At 42.5% G+C, this 21,251-nt stretch overlaps 1 protein-coding gene across 2 annotated transcripts in view; it reads left to right on the top strand.

Moving 5' to 3' along the window:
- Positions 1-21,251, top strand: part of LOC141102647 (uncharacterized) — a 101,424-nt gene that overhangs the window by 47,915 nt on the left and 32,258 nt on the right. For both annotated transcript variants that reach the window (XM_073591555.1, XM_073591554.1), the window contains exons 15-21: positions 1,597-1,879; positions 2,812-2,966; positions 6,853-6,906; positions 11,453-11,735; positions 14,367-14,539; positions 16,529-16,591; positions 20,656-20,905. In XM_073591555.1, the coding sequence (XP_073447656.1) occupies positions 1,597-1,879; positions 2,812-2,966; positions 6,853-6,906; positions 11,453-11,735; positions 14,367-14,539; positions 16,529-16,591; positions 20,656-20,905 (1,261 nt within the window). The remainder of the gene's footprint in view (positions 1-1,596; positions 1,880-2,811; positions 2,967-6,852; positions 6,907-11,452; positions 11,736-14,366; positions 14,540-16,528; positions 16,592-20,655; positions 20,906-21,251) is intronic.

Genomic DNA, 21,251 nt, shown 5'->3' with positions numbered 1-21,251 from the left:
TACAGTAAAAAATAAATAAAATGCTGATAGTCTGTAGTATTAAGCATTAAGATGATGATTATTATTATTACTATCATTATTATTTAAAAGGTAAATTGGGTGACACTATGGTATCCAGCACCTCATCCCTGGTAATTCTAAATAAATATTGGTGGGATGATTGGGATTATAGCGGTGCCTATACCAAAACTATATACAAAGTTTATATAAAAATATAAATTTTATTACACAAACACAAAAAATAAAGGGGTTCAATAAGATATAGGATGAAAACGAATGGTAAAGCATAATACAGTTAGTACTCTTGGTCACTGGTATCCATATAGGAAGTGATCAATGCTTGAAGTCCTATCCCAACATGTTTCGCCAACATTGGCTTCTTCAGGGGATTTCCACGTACCAGCAGTTTTCATATAGCTCTAATAATAAGATTATTTTTTGTGTAATAACATTTATATTTTTATATAAACTTTGTATACTTTTTTACTATTATTATTATTATATTTTTAATTATTGTTTTTTTTAGTGTTGTTGTTGTGATAATAATTAATAGTTATAAAATAATTTTATAAATACCTGAAAAGAAGGCAAAAAATCTGAATGCAGGTAGGATTTGCAAGCTGTGTATGGTAAGAGGTTAGACTTAATTCTGCAAAATAATAATAATAATAATAATTATTATTATTATTATTATTATTATTATTATTATTATCATTATTACCATAAGTCTAAAATGTTTATTATTTCCATAATAGTCTCAGCCTGAAAATGAGCTTATTAAAGAGCCTTTAATAAGATTTGACTAAATTGCCCCAGTCACCCCCCCCCATCACTCATGCTTAGTCTCACCCTCCATCAGTTCTCTTGCCACTCAGCCTAACAAATAAAAGTGCCACACCTAGTACCTCCAGGTGGCATAGCGTGGGTGGGCCACAGAGGCATTTTCTTCAGGGATAAAATGATTAGGGGGGGGGTGCCAGGAAGCCTTCAAAGCTGACAGCCAATCATAGGCAGCAGAGGCATTCTCCACCCTGGAGCACGCCCCTTGCATGTTAGAAACTCACTCGATTTCTGGCAGGATTTACAGGTTTTTTTTCAACTTATCAAAGAGATATAATAAAGCACTTTCATTTGTATATTTAACAGAGCGAAAGGGATCCACAATATTTTTGTTTACAGTTTTCACTTTTGCATAGCGTTATCCTGAGTTTTTAATTGTGTTAATTTTATCACCACAATGTTCTTAGTTTGGGGGTTTTCTTTCTACTTTTACAATGTTTTGGCAGTTGTGAATGGCTGAAAAATGTAATTAGAATTAAAAAATGTATTATTATATAATTTTTTGATAGTTGTCTAAAAGCAACTGTCATTTTTTTAAAGCAACTGTCATTGTTTTTAATGAAACTGCCATTATTTTAAAGCAACTGACATTTTTTTAAAGCAACTGACATTTTTTAAGCAACTGACATTTTTTTAAAATAGCAACTGCCATTTTTTTCAAAACAACTGTTTTTTTTTTTTAAATCAGCTGTGATTTTTTTTTATAAAGCAACTGCAATTATTCTATCTTTTTTTCAATATAATTTTTTTTTCCAGTCCCGGTGCCAAAAATTGCTTTGCAGAAAGCCTCTCAGTCCAGCACTTATGGAGTCAGCTCGCCCAGAAATGCCATTGATAATAACTTAGACAACAAAGCACCCGAGACAGGCTGCGCGGTGACTGAGGTCCAATATGAACCGTGGTGGACCGTCTCACTGGAATCCAACTACATCATCTCCGCCGTCGCTATCACCAACAGAGGGGACTGCTGTGCGTCTGATCTGGACAGAGCCGAGATTCGTGTAGGATATCATGACACAGACTGGAGGAGGAATCCCATGTAAGATGTTTTTTTCTTTATACCTGTACAGAACTTTATATCACACAGAACCGTTATCATCAGGAGAACTTTCCTCTCTGGAATTATTAATTTATTAGGTGTATAGAATGATACATATTATTCTAACTTTTATTTATCATATTATTTATTAATATTTATTTATACTTATATGCAGTGGCATCTGGTGCTCGATAATTCAGGGGGGGGGCGGCAAACCAACGCGCCACCCCTCCTCCCCCCTTGGTGGGAGACGGAAGGCCTCCTTACCTCTATCCTTCCCAGACTCCGATCTCCCCTCCTCCTCCCTCCCCTGTCCGAGCCGGGGAGTGCTGGATGGCTGAGCCGTACACTTGATGGTGAGCCACCCCTGGAGTGGCGGCTGGTGGGTCCGTCGGTCTTCCCCTGCTTCTCCCCCCCGGCCGTGCGTCTCCTCCCTCCTCCGCCACCCTCTTGGCTAATAAGATCGCTTCTTCTTTCGGCCAACCGGGAAAGGGGGTCTCACGGCCCGCTTCCTGATTGGCTGGGAGGAGAAATCAGTGTGAGAATAGTGAATGTTTATTGGCTATTATCACACAACTGGGTGGGCTTAGAGCGCAGAGCCCCAAGCCCACCCTTTTTTTAAGCCTATTAGAGCCTCTGGCTCTAATCACGTGATTAAACCCCCCCTCCAATTGGAATCCATGGCCCTGTATGTAGATCAGAGGGGCCGTATGCATGGGTGGGGGGCAGTGCCCGTGCGCCCCTAATGGACGGGCCGCCACTGCTTATATGTATTTATATTTATTTATAAATATTTATGTATTATAGTGTATATGTTATTCTAACATGTATTTATTTTAATATATATAATTATTTATTCATGTAACATTTATTAGGTGTATAGTATGATACATATTATTCTAACTTTTAAATATCTTGTGTCCTCCACACAGCTGCGGCACAGTGTCATCTATTGGACTTGGAAAGACACAATTGTTTAAATGTGAAGGAATGGGAGGGAAATTTGTGACCATCGTTATCCCGGACAAGAACACATCTCTTTCCCTGTGCGAGGTGCAGGTGTTTGGAGCCAAGGTGGACAAACCTGGTAAGCGTTTAACCGATTCAATACCGGGCACTTTCACCCCCTTCCTGCCCAGGCCAATTTTCAGCTTACAGCTGTGTTTTTTTTTTTATTGCTAAATAAACGAAAAAAGATCAAAACTTTTGAAAATAAGATGTGTTTTTCTTTCTTTCTGTTAAAAATTTGTCTCTTTCTTCATAAATTTTGGCCAAAACGTATTCTGCAACAATTCTTTGGTGAAAATAAATAACCCAAATCAGTGTATATTATAAAAAATAAAATAAACAACAACAAAAAAATTTAAAGCGCCTGCGTGTTCGCACGCAGAAGCGAACACAAACGTACGTCGCGCCCGCATATGTAAACGCTGTTTAAACAACACATGCAAGGTATCACCGTGAGTATTAGAGTGAGAGCCAGGGGTGGACTGACCATTCGGGCATTCGGGCACTGCCGAGGGCCCCATGTCACTAAGGGGCCCCATCAGAGTTGCCAGCCTCAATGAAGCTAGGGTCAGTATGTAAAAATCAGTTTTTTTTTTAAATCCCAAGATTATAGCTGCCCCGCCTCTCCAGTACCTTTTCAGTGTGTGTATGTGTATTCTGTGTGTGTATACTGTGTGCGTATACTGTGTGTGTATATTGTGTGTCTGTGTGTGTATACTGTATGTGTGTGTGTGTGTATACTGTGTGGCCCCATAATCTCCTATTGCCTGGGGGCCCCATAATCTCCTATTGCCTGGGGGCCACATAATCTCCTAATGCCCGGGGGCCTCATAATCTTCTCCTATTGCCCGGGGGCCCCATAATCTCCTATTGTCCGGGGGCCCCATAATCTTCTCCTATTGCCCGGGGCCCCATGAGTTGTCAGTCCACCCCTGGTGAGAGCAATAATTCTAGCACTAGACCTCCTCTGTAACTCTAAACTGGTAACCTGCAAAAATTATTAAAAGCGTCGCCTATGGAGATTTTTAAGTACCAAAGTTTGCCGCCATTCTGCAATGTTAACGTAGCCTCCAATATGGTATTGCCATATGAAGCAGAGACTGTGGGGAGAAGTCCCGATCCCAGCACATGAAATACCATGCTGACCGCTATGATGGACTCAATCCCGCAGTAGCCGCAGCTGGGTGCAATGGGGCATATTTGGTAAGGTAACACGGAAAGCACAATGAAGGTATTTCCCCAGCAGGGGATGATAGTTCTCATGTGTCTCACCAATCACCAATTCACCTGGGCTTCACCGACAGGTACGGTCTTCACAGGGGGGAATGATCCCGCGCCTTGAACGTCAGGCAAGACACGTCAGGCAGACCATGTTCTGACTTCCATGCGTGCCGTTATACAGCTATTGGAACGCTGGATGTCTATTTCCTCCTCTCTTCTGCCACAGAGGAGCCAAAAGGTGGCCCGTTATTGTAACACGGCGGTGGCAGGGGCAACGGGCGGGGAAGCCTGGTCAATATTCACTCCATAAGATGCACAGACATTTCTCCCCATTTTTTGGGAGGGGGAAAAGTGTGTCTTATGGAGCGAAAAATATGGTATTTTCTATGGGATTAAGATCTGGAGACTGGCTAGGCCACTCCAGGACCTTAATGTACTTCTGCTTGAGCCACTCCTTTGTTCCCTTGGCCGTGTGTTGTGGGTCATTGTCATGCTGGAATACCCATCAGCGACCCATTTTCAGTATTCTGGCTGAGGGAAGGAGGTTCTCACCCAAGATTTGATGGTACATGGCCCCGTCCATTGTCCCTTAGATGTGATGAAGTTATCCTGTCCCCTTAGAAGAAAAATACTCCCAAAGCATAATGTTTCCACCACCATGTTTTATGGATGGTGTTCTCGGGGTCATAGGCAGTATTCCTCCTCCTCCAAACATGGTGAGTTGAGTTGATGCCAACAAGCTCGATTTTGGTCTCATCTGGTCACAACACTTTCACCCAGTTCTCCTCTGAATCATTCAGATGTTCATTAGCAAACTTCAGATGGGTCTGTACATGTGCTTTGTTGAGCAGGGGGACCTTGCGGGCGCCGCAGGATTTCAGTCCTTCAAGGTGTAGTGTATTGAGGCGTAAACCAATTGTTTTCTTGGTGGCTATGGTCCCAGCTGCCTTGAGATCATTGACAAGATTCTCCCGTGTAGTTCTGGGCTGATTCTGCACCGTTATCATGATCATTGAAACTCCACGAGGTGAGACCTTCCATAGAGCCCCAGAAAGAGGGAGATTAAGAGTTGTTTTGTGTTTCTTCCATTTGTGAATAGCTGCACCAACTGTTGTCACCCTCTCACCAAGCTGCTTGGTGACGATCTTATAGCCCATTCCAGCCTTGTGTAGGTCTACAATCTTGTCCCTGACATTCTTGGACAGCTCTTTGGTCTTGGCCATGGTGGGGAGATTGGAATCTGATTGATTGCTTCTTAGGACAGGTGTCTTTTATACAGGTAACAAGCTGAGATTAGGAGCACTCGCTTTAGGAGAGTGCTCCTAATCTCAGCTCATTACCTGTATAGAAGACACCTGGGAGCCAGAAATCTTGCTGATTGATAGGGGATGTTCTATCACACTCTGCTGTATGACACCGGTCTGTGCTGTTAGAAGTTTGCTTACCTTTGGAACATTCAGTTACTCCCTATACACTAGCAACATCAGTAGCCGGGCCGCTTAATAACTCTCAAGATTTGCCTTTCGGCCTCAGTGTATTCTCAGAAATACTATATCCTTACGCCCCCTACTGGCCTCCCTTCCTCTTTTTGTTGGAAGGCCAAGGGAGGATCTAACCCCCCTCCCTTACCAAAGATATTTTTGAATGAATTTTTTCATCTCAATTTTTTCCCAATACGGATGCCAAACAAATTTCTAACAATTGAAAACCAATGCTTCCCCTTATAACCATGAATTTCTATGGTTGACAGACCTGCTGTTGTTTTTAATTTTTAATTATATGGAATGCCAAGTCAGTAACACACCACAATAATAATAGAAATGTCTCTAACTTACACCCACCCCTGAGAAAGGAGGTATATTTACTCCGAAACGCGTTGGGTGCAAGAATACTTCTGAAACTGTGTACATACAGGTAAAAATGTCTGTTATGCATTCTGTATAGTATTTGTTATATTACTACTGTTTTTGAAATTTAATAAATTACATTGGTATTAATATTTTGTAATATTTTCTCCAAGTGCCTTAAAAGTCCACCATTAGGGGGTCCATTGTTTTATTCTTGATAGGGGATCAAATACTTATTTCACTCATTAAAATGCAAAAAAATGTATAACTTTTTAAAAATGCGTTTTGGATATTCTGTCTCTCACTGTTAAAATCAACCTACCATTAAAATTATATTATATTATATTATATTACTGATCATTTCTTTATCAGCGGGCAAACGTACAAAATCAGCAGGGGAGCAAATACTTTTTTCCCTCACTGTATCTATTTACTCGACACAACCTCCAGTTTTATATTTTTTCCCAAAAAATTGGTTATTATATTGAGCGGTCGTGCTACATATAAAACATTTTTTTCCCCGAAAAATTATTAAACAGTTGCGCAAACATCGTGTGATGTAAAATAAAATTGCAACAACTATCTTTTTATTCTACAGGTCCTCTGCTTTCAGAAAAATATATAATGTTAATATTTAAAAATAAAAAAAAATAATAAAAAAAAAATAGTTAAATAAACAATTAAATACAAAAATAATTGTGGTAAATAAAATCTGCTTTCAGAAAAATATATAATGTTCGGGGGGGGGGGGGGTTGAAGTTATTTTACAGCACTTGTTATTATATTTTTTTCTGAAAGCAGATTTTCTAGTGCTGAAGTGTTTCATCTCAGTACATTACATTATTAGGAGGGCAGTCAGAAGGAGACTTTATAATTAAATTTGTACATTCTTTACAGTTTCCTATTGTTCCTGGGATGAAGATTTTGAACCGAGGGAGAAAAACCACGGTGGTAAGAATCATTAAAAAATATTATTAACCACTTCAATACCGGACATTTTCACCACCTTCTTGTCCAGGCCAATTTTCATTTGGAAAATTTGTATAATTTTTTTTTTTTAGACAGTTTTCTTTTGGTGGTATTTAATCCCCAATCATGAGGTTTTTTATTTTTTACAAATAATTAAAAAAAATAATGAAAAAAAAATTTTTTTTTCTTCATTTCTGTTATAAAATTTTGCAAATAAATAATTCTTCTTCATCAATTTGGGTCAACGTGTCTTCTGCTACATTTCTTTGGTAAAAATAACAAAATCAGTGCATGTTATTTAGCCTGTGTGAAATTTATCCACAGACTATGGGATATATATCTGAAAATTTATCAATCCTGATGTACAGTGCCTTGAAAAAGTATCCATACCCCTTGAAATGTTCCACATTTTGTCATGTTACAACCAAAAATGTAAATGTATTTTATTGGGATTTTATGTGATAGACCAACACAAAGTGGCACATAATTGTGAAGTGGAAGGAAAATGATAAATTATACAAATAAATATGTGAAAAGTGTGGGGGGGCGCATTGTATGGTGTCAATATTTTGTAGAACCCCCTTTCCTCTACAATTACAGCTGCAAGTCTTTTTGGGGATGTCTCTACCAGCTTTGCACATCTAGAGAGGGACATTTTTGCCCATATTTCTTTGTAAAATATCTCAAGCTCTGTCAGATTGGATGGAGAGCGTCTGTGAACAGCAATTTTCAAGTCTTGCCACAGATTCTCAATGTGATTTAGGTCTGGACTGTGACTGGGCCATTCTAACACATGAATATGCTTTGATCTAAACCATTCCATTGTAGCTCTGGCTGTATGTTTCGGGTCGTTGACCTGCTCAAGTCTTTTGCAGACTTTAACAGGGTTTCTTCCAAGATTGTCCTGTATTTGTCTCCATCCATCTTCCCATCAACTCTGACCAGCTTCCCTGTCCCTGCTGAAGAAAATCATCCCCACAACGTGATGCTGCCACCACCATGTTTCACGGTAGGGATGGTGTATTCAGGGTGATGTGCAGTGTTAGTTTTCCGCCACACATAGTTTTGCTTTTAGGCCAAAAAGTTTAATTTTGGTCTCATCTGACCAGAGCACCTTCTTCCACATGTTTGCTGTGTCCTCCACATGGCTTCTCGCAAACTACAAACAGGACTTCTTATGACTTTCTTTCACCAATGTCTTTCTTCTTGTCACTCTTCCATAAAGGGCAGATTTGTGGAGAACACGACTAGTAGTTGTCCTGTGGACAGATTCTCCCCCCTGAGCTGTGGATCTCTGCAGCTCCTCCAGAGTTACCATGGACCTCTTGGCTCTTCTCTGATGAATGTTCTCCTTGCCCGGCTGGTCAGTTTAGGTGGACGGCCATGTCTTGGTAGGTTTGCAGTTGTGCCATACTCTTTCCATTTTCAGATGATGGATTGAACAGAGCTCCGTGAGATGTTCAAAGCTTTGGAGATTTTTTTTATAATCTAACCCTGCTTTATACTTCTCCACAACTTTATCCCTGACCTGTCTGGTGTGTTCCTTGGCCTTCATGATGCTGTTTGTTCACTAAGGTTCTCCAACAAACCTCTGAGGGCTTCACAGAACAGCTGTATTTATACTGAGATTACATTACCCACAAGTGGACTCTATTTACTAGTAAGGTGACTTCTGAAGGCGATTGGTTCCCCTAGATTTTACTTAGGGGTATCAGAGTAAAGTGGGCTGAATACAAATGCCCCCCCCCACACTTTTCACATATTTATTTGTAACAAATATTGAAAACCATTTATCATTTTCCTTCCACTTCACAATTATGCGCCACTGTGTTGGTCTATCACATAAAATCCCAATAAAATACATTTACGTTTTTGGTTGTAACATGACAAAATGTGGAACATTTCAAGGGGTATGAATACTTTTTCAAGGCACTGTACTAATGGCCGTTCTCATTTCACGAGGCCCTAAAATGCCAGGACAGTACAAATCCCACCAAATAACTCCTTTTTGGAAAGTAGACAGTCCAAGGTATTTAATAAGAGGCATGGAGAGTTTTTTTGAAGTCATCATTTTTTTGTCACAATTTTTTGGAAAATAAAGAAAGAAGTTACATAATATTTCTTTTTCTCTTTTCACATATTGTCACCAGAGCAGTATAGCGTCACCATGTGACTGCTGTGGTGGTGATCAGGGGCAATGACTGCTGACAGTATGTAAAGAAAATTGCTTTTCTTTTTTTTTTTTTATGATTTTTTTTTTTTTTTTTTACATACTTGGAAAAGAGCAGTTCAGTGTTACCATGGCGATACTGTACTACTCTGGGGAAGTGATCAGTATTTATTTATTTTTTTTACACACTATGATTGCTTATAACAATGATGATCACTGTTATAAGCAATCGTTTTTAAAGAGCATGCTGTGAATAAAGACATTTTATTGTAATAAATGTGGTGATTAGGGTTGAGCCGAACACCCCCCTGTTCGGTTCGCACCAGAACATGCGAACAGGAAAAAAGTTCGCTCGAACACGCGAACACCGTTAAAGTCTATGGGACACGAACATGAATAATCAAAAGTGCTCATTTTAAAGGCTTATATGCAAGTTATTGTCATAAAAAGTGTTTGGGGACCCGGGTCCTGCCCCAGGGGACATGGATCAATGCAAAAAAAAGTTTTAAAAACGGCCACTTTTTCAGGAGCAGTGATTTTAATAATGCTTAAAGTCAAACAATAAAAGTGTAATATCCCTTTAAATTTCATACCTGGGGGTGTCTATAGTGTGCCTGTAAAGGGGCGCATGTTTCCCGTGTTTAGAACAGTCTGACAGCAAAATGACATTTGGAAGGAAAAAACCCATTTAAAACTACCCGTGGCTATTGCATTGCCGACAATACACATAGAAGTTCATTGATAAAAACGGTATGGGAATTCCCCACAGGGGAACCCCGAACCAAAATAAATAACGGGGGGCGGGGCCACCCGGTGACCCCACCCCCCTCTGACGCACGGTGACTTGACGGGACTTCCCTGTGACGTCACGGGGAATGCCACAGGGAAGTCCCGTCATGTCCCGTGCGTCAGAGGGGGCGGGGTCACCGGTGGCCCCGCCCCCCGTTATTTAAGAACCATCAGACAAGGAGACGCCGTCACACAGCGGGAGCCTCCCTCCATGCCAGCATGGATGCGGAGCGGCCCGGAGAAGAAAATGAAGAAGAGAAGAAGAGAAGAAGGAAGAAGAGAAGAGGATGAAGGAGAAGATGAAGAGAAGAGCGGGAGCCTCCCCCCATGCCATGGGTGCGGAGCGGCCCGAGAAGAAGAAGATAGAAGATGCCGCGGAGGAGATGCTGGACGAGAACGCTGGAGGAAGAACCAAAAGAGCCAGAAGAACCAGAAGAAGATGAAGGAAGATAGAAGAAAGAAGAAGCATTTAAATAAAGGAATTGTCAAAAACTGTCTCTTGTCATTTTTAACATTTTTGACAGTTTTTTAGTGAAATGGTAGGGGTAAGTACCCCCTTACCATTTCACACAGGGGGGGGCCGGGATCTGGGGGTCCCCTTGTTAAATGGGGCTTCCAGATTGATTCCGATAAGCCCCCCGCAGACCCCCACAACCTCTGGCCAGGGTTGTGGGGATGAGGCCCTCATCCTCATCAACATGGGGACAAGGTGTTTTGGGGGGCTACCCCAAAGCACCCTCCCAATGTTGAGGGCATGTGGCCTGGTACGGTTCAGGAGGGGGGGGCGCACTCTCGTCCCCCCTCTTTTCCTGCGGCCTGCCAGGTTGCGTGCTCGGATAAGGGTCTGGTATGGATTTTTAGGGGGACCCCACGCTGTTTTTTTTTTTTTTTTTGGTGCGGGGTTCCCCTTAAAATTCATACCAGACCTGAAGGGCCTGGTATGGAATTTAGGGGGACTCCCACGTCATTTTTTTTTTTTAATTTTGGTTCGGGGGTTTCCCTGTGGGGAATTCCCATGCCGTTTTTATCAATGAACTTCTATGTGTATTGTCGGCAATGCAATAGCCGCGGTAGTTTTAAATGGGTTTTTTCCTTCCAAATGTCATTTTGCTGTCAGACTGTTCTAAACACCGGAAACATGCGCCCCTTTACAGGCATACTATAGACACCCCCCCAGCTACGAAATTTAAAGGGATATTACACTTTTATTGTTTGACTTTAAGCATTATTAAAATCACTGCTCCTGAAAAAACGGCCGTTTTTAAAACTTTTTTTTGCATTGATCCATGTCCCCTGGGGCAGGACCCGGGTCCCCAAACACTTTTTATGACAATAACTTGCATATAAGCCTTTAAAATTAGCACTTTTGATTTCTCCCATAGACTTTTAAAGGGTGTTCTGCGGCATTAGAATTTGCAGCGAACACCCCAAATTGTTTGCTGTTCAGCGAACTTGCGAACAGCTAATGTTCGAGTCGAACATGAGTTCGACTCGAACTCGAAGCTCATCCCTAGTGGTGATATTAGATATGCTTTATGTAAATACAACAGCCAAATTGGTCTCTTCCAGCTCCAAATATGGCTCCACAAGGATTAGCATCTCAGCCATCATACGGCGAGTACAAGTATGGCAAAGAAGCCAGGTGGGCCATTGATGAAAATCTCAATAGCGATTACTACGGTGGCAGCTGTACCCACACCAGTGAGAAATGGGAACCTTGGTGGACGGTGGATTTAAAATCCAGAATGAATGTTTCATCCGTCGTCCTAACCATTCGAAGTGATTGTTGCAAGCAGAGGTTCCTTGGGGCCGAGATCCGCATAGGGGTCTCCAAAGATCGAGCCAATCCCAGGTAAGTGTATTTACTAGGAATTTAAGGAAACAGGGGCTGGTGTGCCTGTGTCCACCATAAAGAAGGGCTACATTTGCTGGGCTTTCTAAATCTGGGAAATAAAGGAAAATAGGAGTTGTAACAAATAGATAATAAAATCATGCGTAAAAGAGACAGCCATGTGGGTGAACTGCTACCATGGTTGATGACAAGTTCTGCTGTTAGGCTCTAGATTTGAACCTGGGACTTCTGCAGTGTCTGGCTGTAGCTCTTCTTGATGGGCCTCCTAAGATGCTGGACTAGTTTCTGATGAACCTTGAACTCTTTGCTCCTCACATGAACTTCCTATTTAAGCCATGCCTTTGCACTTCCTGTTTGTCAGATTATTGTCCTCTCTCCAGCTGATATCTTGCTCCTTTGCATACCTGCAGATGTACTTCTCTGCGCTATCACTCGTTATTGACCTTGTTCATGACTATGTTTCCGCTTGATCCCATCCAGCTATTACTCATTACTCACCCTTGGCTTGTTCATCAACTACGCTTCTGCTTGTTCCTTATCTGCTTTACCCACTACCTGACTCTCGCTTGCTCTCTTCCTGCTGGGGCAATCCTGAGGGCAGCCACGTGGCATTAGCACTCACTGAAACTCATCTCCACCATCAGGAGCTCTGGTGAAGAGTTAGTGCTTAGACCCTGCACCTTGGGTGAGTCTGGGTCATCTGCTAGCAGATCTGTTTGTGTAGTAATCCAACTACTTGAATGACTCATGAATCTCTCAGCTGCTACAGACAGGGCAGTCATCAGAAATGTTGGGGCCCCTTACACAGCTTCAGGCCTAGCCCCCCCCCCCCAGGCCTGACCATGAACATTCCTCAGGGCCTGCCCACTGACTGGGCATCCCCCTGAATTCCTCCACTTGCCATTCCACTGAGTCCCATTCCATGTCCTCCACCTTTTTCATCCCATATCCTCCTCCTCCACTCCCACCCCCACATCTCATGTCCTCTTCCAGTCTCATCTACCCCATCCCATGCCTCCTCTACCATATCCTCCATGCCATGTCTTCTTTCACCTCCAGTCCTATCTCCTGCATCCCATGTCCTCTTACTCCTCCAGTCCCATCTCCTCCATGCCATGTCCTCTTCCACCTCCAGTCCCATCTCCTGCATCCCATGTCCTCTTCCACCTCCAGTCCCATCTTCTGCATTCCATGTCCTCTTCCACCTCCAGTCCCATCTCCTGCATCCCATGTCCTCTTCCTCCTCCAGTCCCGTCTCCTTCATGCCATGTCCTCTTCCACCTCCAGTCCCATCTCCTGCATCCCATGTCCTCCTCCTCCTCCAGTCCCATCTCCTCCAACCCATGTCCTCCTCCTCCTCCAGTCCCATCTCCTCCATCCCATGTTCTCCTGCTCCAGTCCCATCTACTCCATCCCATGTCCTCCTCCAGTCCCATCTCCTCCATCCCATGTCCTCCTCCTCCAATCCCATCTCCTCCATCCCATGTCCTCCTCTTCCTCCAGTCCCATCTCCTCCATCCCATGTCCTCCTCCAATCCCATTTCCTTCATCCCATGTCCTCCTCCTCCTCCATTCCCATTTCTTCCATCCAACATCCTCCATTGTATACAGGACCAATGATAGCGTTACATTTATATGTTTTATCTGCATTAACATTTTTTAAAACTAACAATGATTAAAATAGAAAGCAAGACCTTTGGTTTTTTGTTTTGTTACACATTTTTCTTTACAGATTTCATAGAAAATGAAATAGTTTTTGCAAGACAATATTACTAAATGAAAGCCTTGTGTGTCTCAGAGCAAAATCCATATCTAGGTATTACTTTGTTATATTAAGGGGGTTTGTCATACTATTTATAAAAATTATTTGGACCAATGTCACAAGCTTTCATGCAGGCTGAATGAAATGTCCCCATAATTTTTTTATAAGGGATCATTGCCCTCTAAAGAACAGTCTGTAGTGGATTGTGTTTCAGAGGACATTTGACAGACGGTGTGGTCTACTCATTGCCTGTTTTAACCCCTTAAAAACCCGCACCACTGTGCCACAATGCAGGCCGTCGAAATAGGTCATGTATAGCAGTCGGTACTGCCCGCTGAACATGACAGAGGGGATTATTTTTGCCATACCACAATGCAAAGCATTGCCACCATGGCAGGTGTACACCCCCATCTGCAACAGTTCCATTTTAAGAAGGAGGCGGTGGGAGGGGGGTGTGGAGGTGGTGTCAGTAAAAACATGGCTCAACCACCCCACCCTCCCCATTGCAAGTGCAGAAATAGCCTAATAAAATGAATTCCTAGATCGTCAGCTCCATCTAGTGCCCAAAAGTGAGAAAATATACTGTGTTTTGGCCACTAGATGAAGCTGATGATCAAAGAAGTTAATCTATTACAGAAAATATGGGTACACTTACTCCAGCCGGCAAAAATGCTTGTGATATTCTTCAATCAAATTTTAAAAAAATAGACCCCCCCCCCAATTAATGACAAAGTTATTGTAAAATAAACAAGCCTGTACCAGAAATGTAAAAATTGCCCTGGTGCATAAGAGTTATACAGGTGTGAGAGCTGAACGGATTGTGGAGAATTCTGGTAAAAGATACGATGATATGTCGTGTTTGTCTTCAGATGTGCTCAGATTCCATCCCTCCTTGATCCTGGAGACACCTTCTACTTTGACTGTGAAGGAATGGAGGGGCGCTATGTGTCCATTGTTATCCCGAAACGTCAGGAGTGGCTGCATATCTGTGAAGTTCAGGTGTTTGCCAAATCCACCGAGAGCCAATCAGAGCACAGAGAAGGTCAGTAACTACTCCTTATGAAAGGGCTGAGAGAACATTTTGTATTATCTGCAGTAATATCTGCAGGGTGGGTATAAATGGGTAAATTGGGTAAATAAAATTAAGTGCATAACTATTGCTACTGCTATGGGGCCCTGAAGCACAGGGGGGCCCTGCCTTGCTAAACAGTAATTCATACAAGTGAGGATGGCACATAAAAGGTGATTGTATGTTTGTATATACAGTGATTGCACTGAAAAACAATTTGTTATCGTTGGAGAAAATGCTATCAAAATAAAGATTAGAGAGTTGGGGGGATGGGGTGCATTGTGTTGCCTTGCTATAGTAGGGCTCCGTCATATATTGGGGTTGATGCACTTTGCAAGTGCAGTTGCTCCAGATCTTAATAAATTAGTTAAGGTAAAACTATAGGCAAAACTTTTTTTGTTTTCATTTTGGGTAGGGTACGATTTTGTTTTTCGCCATCTGCGTGCCATTGGAGAGATTTCCTTTCACTTCCTGTGCCATAACCAAACAGGAAGTGGGAGAAAATTCCTGCAAATAAAGGGAATTCCTTGGGGACCCCCGGGTCACCAGAACTAATTTCCCCATTGGAAGATTTCCCCCCTATCACATTTCTGGGGACAACCCAAAATTTGGGATTTTCTTTTACTTTCACCCTCAATGATAATGGTAAACAGGAGAGATAGAGAGGGTGGATCTCCATAATGGAGGCACAGATAGCAATAAAAACTGACAAGGGGTCTAATCCTTCTCCACCCTATCCAAAGCTAAAAAAAAGTTTTGCCTTTAGCTATACTTTTTAAGTTTCAGTTTGTAAAGAATACGTGCAAGGAAAATTAAAAGACAGATTTTTTTCTTGCACATGGTTGGATGATGGAACTCAGAGAGCCCCCCCCCCCCATTCATTTACTAAGCTCTGGAGCAACTGCACTTGCAAAGTGCACAGTCTATCTGTCTCCAGTAAATAAACCTCATTATATACACCCACAAATAATACAAGTCTTCAGGACTGCACATACCCACTTGGAGCAGGTTAACCACTGGTCAGAAGGAGGTCAACCACAGGTCAGAAGGAGGTCAACCACAGGTCAGAAGAGGGTCAACCACAGGTCAGAAGTAGATCAGCCACAGGTCAGAAGGAGGTCAACCACAAGTCAGAACGGGGTCAACCACAGGTCAGAAGGGGGTCAACCACAGGTCAGAAGGGGGTCAACCACAGGTCAGAAGGGGGTCATCCACAGGTCAGAAGAGGGTAAACCACTGGTTAGAAGAAGGTCAACCACAGGTCAGAAGGGGGTCCACCACAGGTCAGAAGGGGGTCCACCACAGGTCAGAAAGAGGTCCACCACAGGTCAGAAGGAAGTCAACCACAGGTCAGAAGGGGGTCAACCACAGGTCAGAAGGGGGTCAACCACAGGTCAGAAAGAGGTCCACCACAGGTCAGAAGGAAGTCAACCACAGGTCAGAAGGAGATCAGCCACAGGTCAGAAGGAGGTCAACCAAAGGTCAAGTCAAGTGCAACTGTCTATGAATTTTGAATGATCACAGAAGCGTCTCAAACTGATGACATCGATGCCACGGACACAAGCCCTGGTCACAGTGGTAACCAGTAGGTGTGTAGAAAGTTACAATGCATCAGTTGTCAGTTCCTCATGGAAGACATAGGGAGCGCTCTGGAGGAGGAAGCAGCTTTAGATAGTGCCACGGTGGGACAGCGACATCCTCCAGAAGTCTCTCCATGTGCCTCCTAATGACATTTCGGGGGATTCCTGCATCAGATAACCTCTGGTAATATGAAAAAAGTGGTTGTCCTGGTGTGTAGACGCTATTACACATTTTCATTAGTGTTTTATTGTGGTGTTGAAAGGGATACATATGATCATCAGGGACATTTTTGAACTGCTGGCTGACATATACGGTATATAAATATACAGCTCTGAATAAAGCTTATTACAAAATGTATCTTTTATTGTTACATTTCCTCAGTGAAACCAAAAGATGAAGATGGAAACAAAGTATCTAAAGTATCTAAGCCAAACGTAGAAACGGGTAAGTTTCTGGTTCCAGTCCTGCAAATAAGACTTTCTAGGAGAAAGGCCTTCTGGGTAATTGTTACCTGCGAGTCATGTGCCCGCTTGGTTCTCAAAGTGTAACTAAAACTGAGAGCAAAAAATGAGAGATGGGCTTTGGGTTGGGGTAGAACCTTCGTATTTGGCCATTTCATCCACCTGAATGCCCGGCTGCTATAATTTGGTTAGTGACGTCACCCAGAATTCCCGGTAATGTTGCGTACATTCCAGCAGCTCCAGGTATTCTATCATTTAGTGTCATTAGTGTGGCGGGGCAGAATCATCATCAGCCGGTGGGTCGTTGTCGCAGGGACACATCTTCGAGCGGCTGATCATCAAGTTTGACAATGGATCTACATTGCTGGACGATTGATGATTTATTTACATCAGGGAATGATGTTTACTTTTTTTTTATTAAGAGACTTTGCCGTGGTGATGGAACCATTTTATTTACTTTTCACTTTTTTTATAATGAATAACAATGGGTGCTTACGTACCCTTGTATTCATTCCCCTGAGGGGGGCCAGGATATCTTGGGGGCCCTTACTGTAAAAGAATCCTTTTAGGTAACAGGTTGTGGGTAAGAGGCCCTTGAAGCACATTTGTAAGGAAATTGAATGGCCTGCACAGAGTCTTGACCTCAACCCAATAGAACACCTTTGGGATGAATTAGAGCGGAGACTGTGAGCCAGGCCTTCTCGTCCAACATCAGTGCCTGACCTTACAAATGCGCTTCTGGAAGAATGGTCAAACATTACCATAGACACCCTCCTAAACCTTGTGGACGGCCTTCCCAGAAGAGGTGAACCTGTTATAGCTGCAAAGGGTGGGCCAACTCAATATTGAACCCTCCGGACTAAGACTGGGATGTCATTAAAGTTCATGTGTGTGTAAAGGCAGGTGTCCCAATACTTTTGGTAATATAGCGTATATCCATTGACTTCAACCAAAATGCAAAAATAAATCAATTAGAAACCTGTATCTACAGCTACAAATCTAATTGATTAATTACCGAATGGCTTCAGTAGACAGAAACATTTACATATAATTTAAAGTGGTTGTAATGACCCACGCATTCTATGCACAAAGGTAAAAAAAAAACCTTCTGTTTGCAGAAGCCCCCCTTATACTTACCTGAGCCCCATCCTGATCCAGCAATGTGCATGAGAGCAGCCTCCTCACTGCCAGAGACAGCAGCATTGGCTTCCTCTACTGCCGATCACAGCCAGTGAGCCAATGAAGAGAGAGTAGGGCTGAGCCGCGCTCTGTGTGTGTGAATGGACACATAGAGCAGCGACTCAGGAGTGAGCCTGCTTGGGCGCCCCCCATAGCAAGCTTTATAGACCCCAGATCTCTCCATAAAGAGGACCTGTCATCTCTTATTTCTATTACATGAGATCTCTCCATAAAGAGGACCTGTCATCTCTTATTTCTATTACATGAGATCTCCATAAAGAGGACCTGTCATCTCTTATTTCTATTACATGATCTCTCCATAAAGAGGACCTGTCATCTCTTATTTCTATTATATGAGATCTCCATAAAGAGGACCTGTCATCTCTTATTTCTATTACATGGGATCTCCATAAAGAGGACCTGTCATCTCTTATTTCTATTACATGATCTCTCCATAAAGAGGACCTGTCATCTCTTATTTCTATTATATGAGATCTCCATAAAGAGGACCTGTCATCTCTTATTTCTATTACATGAGATCTCCATAAAGAGGACCTGTCATCTCTTATTTCTATTACATGAGATCTCCCCATAAAGAGGACCTGTCATCTCTTAATTCTATTACATGAGATCTCCATAAAGAGGACCTGTCATCTCTTTTTTCTATTACATGAGATCTCTCCATAAAGAGGACCTGTCATCTCTTATTTCTATTACATGAGATCTCCATAAAGAGGACCTGTCATCTCTTATTTCTATTACATGAGATCTCCATAAAGAGGACCTGTCATCTCTTATTTATATTACATGAGATCTCCATAAAGAGGACCTGTCATCTCTTATTTCTGTTACATGAGATCTCCATAAAGAGGACCTGTCATCTCTTATTTCTATTACATGAGATCTCTATAAAGAGGACCTGTCATCTCTTATTTCTATTACATGAGATCCCTCCATAAAGAGGACCTGTCATCTCCTATTTCTATTACATGAGATCTCTATAAAGAGGACCTGTCATCTCGTATTTCTATTACATGAGATCTCCATAAAGAGGACCTGTCATCTCTTATTTCTATTACAAGAGATGCTTACATTCCTTGTAATAGGACTAAAAGTGAAAAAAACCCCACACATTTAATGTGCCCCCATACTTCCGTGCTCGCACGCAGAAACAAAAGCCTACGCAAGTCGGTGTTTGCACGAGACGTGAGGTATCATCACTAGAGCAATAATTCTAGCACTAGACCTCCTCTGTAACTCTAAACTGGTAACCTGTAAAAAAAATGTAAAGGGTCGCCTATGGAGATTTTTAAGTATCGTAGTTTGTCGCCATTCCACAAGTGTGCGCAGTTTTAAAGCGTGACATGTTGGGTATCTATTTACTCGGCGTGACATCATACTTTACAAAAACATTTCATATATTGTTTGTGCTATGGGGGCACTCGACAGGAGGGAAGGCCCAGGAGTGCTGGTGGGGGGACCTCAGAAGAGGATGATCTGGGCTGCTCTGTGCAAAACCACACCTCCCAACATTTTGAGATGGAAACGAGGGACAGTTATTAGCAAAAGTATGTAGGCATAGGACACACCCCCTACCACGCCCCCCCTTAACCGCTTCCCAACTGCTGCATGATCACATACATCAGCAGAATGGTTCGGGTGGGCAAAAGGGCATACAGGTACATCCCCTTTAAGAAGCGGCCTCCGTGTCCCGTGGACTCGATGTCTGCCGGGTGCCCACGATCATATCACGGAGCAGCAGAACAGGGAGGTGCCTATGTAAACAAGGCATTTCCCCGTTCTGCCTAGTGACATGACAGAGATCACCGCTCCCTATCATCGGGAGCAGTGATCACTGTCATGTCCTAGGTAGCCCATCCCCCTCCACAGTTAGGATCACTCCCTAGGACACACTTAACCCCTTGATCGCCCCCTAGTGTTTAACCCCTTCCCTGCCAGTGTCATTTGTACAGTAATCAATGCATTTTTATAGCACTGATCACTGTATAAATGACAATGGTCCCAGAATAGTGTCAAAAGTGTCTGATGTGTCCGCCATAATGTCGCAGTCACAATAACAATCGCAGATCCCCGCCATTACTAATAAAACAAATTGATAATAAAAATGCCATAAAACTTTTCTCTATTTTGTAGACGAGATAATTTTTATGCAAACCAATCAATATACGCTTATTGCGATTTTTTTTTTGTATGTAGAAGAATACATATCAGCCTAAACTGAGGAAAAAATGTGTTTTTTATATATTTTTTGGGGATATTTATTATAGCAAAAAAGTAAAAAATATTGCTTTTTTTTTCAAAATTGTCACTATTTTTTTGTTTATAGCACAAAAAATAAAAACCGCAGAGGTGATCAAATACCACCAAAAGAAAGCTCTATTTGTAGGGAAAAAAAAGGACGTCAATTTTGCTTGGGTGCAACGTCACACGACCGCGCAATTGTCAGTCAAAGCGACGCAGTGCCGAATCAAAAAAAGTGCTCTGGTCAGGAAGGGGGGTAAATCCTTCCAGGGGCTGAAGTGGTTATTAAAAGTCGATCTGAGGGCACTTCTAATAAGCTGAGAAGAGATGTCATTGATAATGTTGATACCAGCTCTGGTCTCTTCTGCAGCCCAATTTCCACAAGAAGTGAGGAAAAAATATGGGCAGAGGGTTCATGAGCATCTTTGCTGATCCTAGTTGTCCTGGTAAAGGGAATCCATCCTAAACCTGCAGGTGACCAAGAAGAAGGTAGAAACTCTTATAAAGAATCGTCCAAAATGCCCAAGAAAATAAACAATTCCTTCCTGATTTCCTGAGACAATCCGATGTCTCCCTACAATAATCGATCTTCTGATTATTTTTCAGTTTTTGCAAAAGAAATTATACTGTCCAAGATATCTCTGTCCAGTACAAAGAACAACACCGAGGTGAAGCCACCACAAGATCCAACCAAGTGTGCCATAACCGAAGAGGAGTATGAGCCATGGTGGAGGGCAGACCTACGTAAAACCTATAAAATTCACTCCGTGGCACTAACCAATAGAGGTGCTTCTGATCTCAGCGGGGCCGAGATTCGTGTCGGACACAATGACTCAGACTGGAGGAATAGCAGCATGTAAGAACCTGTTTTTTTTTTTTTTTGCTTGGTTTATTACATTCATTGACCAGAATACATGAAGTGTTAGGGCTTCCTTAACCGCTAAAGGCCCAGCCGCCATCATTATATTGCGGCAGGTTGGCTCTCCTGTACGTTGGCCGATTTAAGAGCGATAGGGGGCGCACGGGCACGCCTAGGGCGCTATGCCCGAGTGATGTCCTCTGGCCACCCATGATCGCTCCACAGGGAGTCAGAACGGGGATCTGTCAATGTAAACTGACAGATCCCTGTCTGACAGGGGAGGAGAGAGAGATCTGCTGTTCCTAGTGATTAGGAACAGCGATCTCTCTCCTCCTCCAGTCAG

The sequence above is a fragment of the Aquarana catesbeiana genome, linkage group LG07, assembly GCF_042186555.1.
Source record: "Aquarana catesbeiana isolate 2022-GZ linkage group LG07, ASM4218655v1, whole genome shotgun sequence".
Classification (NCBI taxonomy): Eukaryota; Metazoa; Chordata; class Amphibia; order Anura; family Ranidae; genus Aquarana; species Aquarana catesbeiana.
This window is presented reverse-complemented; position numbering and strand designations above follow the sequence as displayed.